At 43.2% G+C, this 3,595-nt stretch overlaps 1 protein-coding gene across 1 annotated transcript in view; it reads right to left on the bottom strand.

The window, feature by feature from the left end:
- Positions 1–2,225: 2,225 nt before the first annotated feature.
- The window catches only part of LOC133415148 (coronin-7-like), a 93,404-nt gene continuing 92,034 nt past the window's right edge, over positions 2,226–3,595 (bottom strand). Inside the window, 4 exon segments of the mRNA XM_061700978.1 lie at positions 2,226–2,385; positions 2,472–2,537; positions 3,294–3,398; positions 3,400–3,431. Of these exon segments, the coding sequence (XP_061556962.1) occupies positions 2,299–2,385; positions 2,472–2,537; positions 3,294–3,398; positions 3,400–3,431 (290 nt within the window). The 3' untranslated portion in view covers positions 2,226–2,298.

Here is a 3,595-nt window from a genome sequence, read left to right as displayed (position 1 = left end):
CAGTATACAACAAAAACAAAGGGGCTGACCGTGCCGTTCCAATACTTTTGGAGGGGACTGTATTCTGTCAGTATTTTCATTTTTCCAAGTGCCTTTTTTACTATACGTAAAATATAGAAGTTAAACATTATATGGTGTTAAAGAAAGAGCAGATTTTATGAAATATATTTTCTTGGTTTCATGTTCTGTGGTCGAACATGCAATAATTTTAGTTGTTAATGTCTCCAATTGCTACAACATAGCAGAGTTCTCCTGCTTTAGAGGAATTTTATTACGATGTTGGTAATAATGTCAATGAAAAGAACTGTTTAATAAAGTTGTGTTTGATATAAAAGTTGTGTGTTCTGTTGTACAGGTAAATCCAAAAAGGAATACCAGTCGTTGGTCCACACTGACAACCTAAAATTATGAGAATTAAGTTGTTTTTCCCAAGACAAAAGTGTTGAGATCTTAACGCAGGCATAGCTTTATGCTGGTAATATTGAGATTTTATTGAAAAATTATGAATTGTTTGTGTAATTAGGACTTTATTCCCATACAATTACAAAATGTCTTAAAAGTAAGTTTTCAGGTGAGTTTAAAAAAAAAAAATGGACAACTAAGGGACTTGTCTAATGCGCAATGGGAGGTCATTCAGTAGTTGGCGGACCAGGGACGTGAGATTTGAAAACAAATGAACGCTGAACTGCACATGCAGCCGGTGAAGGGAGGCTACGATGCGACTAATGTGCTCCCTCTGACGTGTTCCAGTTAAAGAGGGTAGCATCAGCATTCTGCACTAACTGGAGACGTTTGAGTGAGGACTGGATGAATCCCGAGTAAAGTGCATCACTGTGATCCGGCTGCGATGTCCATACCATGAAGGTATGGACTCAATTTGAAAAGGGCTGCCGTGTAAGAAAAGGCTTCACCTTTGCTCGCTGCCTGAGGAGAAAAAAGCCGGACAGAACTCCAGCACCTCTTTGCCGACCCAATTTAAAGCTCAATGTTGAGACGGTTAGTGGTGCTGCCACAAAGTGTGCCAAGGGGGCCCCAAGCCAATAGGGGTGGGGGGTTATTTACAAGGGCCACTAAGATATGGGCTCGCATCAGTTTTCCTCATATTACAAATTTAAAATTTGCAGTTTTTGTGATACCCTTTGTAATGATACAACTTGAAGTACATTTTGTGTAATATTAAAGCATAAATGACGTAACAACGTTTCTCACAAAATGTTTATACCCCTTCATATTATTATGATTGTGCAATAACATTTAAAAAAAATAATCTTCCAGTATTATTATTTTAGGCGGCACGGTGGGCGACTGGTTAGAGCGTCAGCCTCACAGTTCGGAGGACCCGGGTTCAATCCCCGGCCCCGCCTGTGTGGAGTTGGCATGTTCTCCCCGTGCCTGCGTGGCTTTTCTCCGGGCACTCCGCTTTCCTCCCACATCCCAAAACCATGCATGAATTGAAGACTCTAAATTGCCCGTAGGCGATGACTGTGAGTGCGAATGGTTGTTTGTTCCTATGTGCCCTGCGATGGGCTGGCGACCGGTTGAGGGCGCGCCCCGCCTCCTGCCCGATGACAGCCGGGATAGGCTCCGGCACGCCCGCGACCCGCGTGACGAGAAGCGGCTCACAAAATGGATGGATGATTATTTTATTCTTGTAAAACTACACCTTTTTAGTTGATTGTCTTGAGATTTATGTAGTTTGCTTTTTTTTGGTTTTGTTTTTCTATTTTTTTTTAAATAAAATTGAGTTATTTTCTTGTAATCCATAATTGATTCAAGTAAAATGCATTTTCATGCATTTGTTACACATTCCCACAAAATGACCATACTGGTTCAATGTTTTTTCTCCTTGTAATATTAATTTATTCCTGAGAATTAGGACCCCACACCACCAAAACACGCAATGTAGGTTAACTGGAGACTCTAAATTGCCCGTCGGTGTGAACGTGAGTGCGAATGGGTTGTTTGTTTATGTGTGCCCTGCGATGGGCTGGCAACCAGTTCGGGGTGTACCCCCGCCTCCTGCCCGATGAGCGCTGGGATTGGCTCCTGCGCTCCCGCAGGCGCCAATCTGCGCTAAAGTGGTACAGAAAATGGATGGATGGATGGATGAATTAGGACTTGTTTGTATTGTAATGTGATTCTGGTAGCAGGCCATTTTGCTCCTTTTCAGTGTGGCCCTAACACTAACACTCCCACCGAGGACGTCAGAAGACAAAGTGGACAGATAGACAAAGGGTGACATTTATTGGGGTATAATTTACAGGCGACGAGGAGGGAGCGTGGTTGCGGTTTCAAACTTCACGTTTCCGTGTTTTGCTGTGATTGCTGCTGTTGTTGGACTTCGATATTTAGTTCCTCATCTAGACGCTCTTTAGCCCTCACCACCTGCACACAGAGACAAAGTCACAATGGCCACTGACGCGAAGGAGTGGATGGCGTCCAACAGAACAACAAAGCTCAGGTATACTTACTTTTGATTGTAAGTAAAATGAACCGCCCACGGACTTGTCGTTGACTTTGAAAAGATGTTCGTAGTTCTGGAATAGAATAAAAAAAAACGATACGCGTCAGTCTCGGGGTGATTTAAAAAAACAAAACAGGACTTTAAACTTACGTTTTGCTTTTTATACAATTTCGCAAAAGTGGTTGGCGACCCCTGTGTTCAAAAGTGAGACTTCCTGCTTTTGCGTCACACCCTTATGCGCGCCAATTTCAAGTCCAACACGAAGCATTTTACTGATTAAAAAAAGGTTAGTTTTAAACTTGTATGACTGTTAGAAATGTTTGGCGACGGTTTGACTCTGAAAGACATTATTTACATTCATGTAATTTCCTACAGGGACAAATTGTTGTCATATAGAATTTGGTGATGAAGTGCTGCCTCCATGAGTGAAAATACAATTGCTACTTTTTAAATGTCTGTCTAGATGCTCTCTTTTTTTCTCTTCACATTCTGGGCCAACTGAAGACGCTAGCCTCGTCGCAATCCCCTTGCCGCCATTGTAACAAAAGCCCGTACTCGGCATTGGCCCAGCAGTAGAGGGAGCAGGGTGAGTAGTAGCTAACTTGAATGACACGTCTTTATGCCACCCAGCAACTGTTTTAAATTGTGAAATGTTTTTGATGCTGAGCAACAGTTTGATCGGAGAATAGATTATTTTCCCCTCAAAGATTTCCTATCGGACATGCAAACAAAATGGAGGTCACGCGTCATGTGGCCCATTCTGTTTGAAATGAAAAGGTACAGACCATGTCAGCCTTGTATCGCTCCTCTTTTTGTTTTTCATGTTTACCTTCTGGATTTCCTCTGGTTCGAGCTTGGAGAGGTTGAGGATCTGCTGGGCCTCTTGTAAACTCATTCCGGAGATGCTGGTCGCGGCGGCGGAATGCTGACCGGCGCCTGCTTCGTGCCCGCGCCGCTGCCTGACTCGCTGCGAGGAAAACCGCCAAGTTAATAAAACGTTGGGATGGTTTCATATTACACTGAACTTTGAGGGGGGGGAATGTCACCAATGAAATACGCACAATATAGGGCAGCACGATGAGCAAATGATTATGACGTCTGCCTCACATTAGAGGTTCTGGGTTTGAGCTC

The sequence above is a fragment of the Phycodurus eques genome, chromosome 16 (genome assembly GCF_024500275.1).
Source record: "Phycodurus eques isolate BA_2022a chromosome 16, UOR_Pequ_1.1, whole genome shotgun sequence".
Lineage (NCBI taxonomy): Eukaryota > Metazoa > Chordata > Actinopteri > Syngnathiformes > Syngnathidae > Phycodurus > Phycodurus eques.
This window is presented reverse-complemented; position numbering and strand designations above follow the sequence as displayed.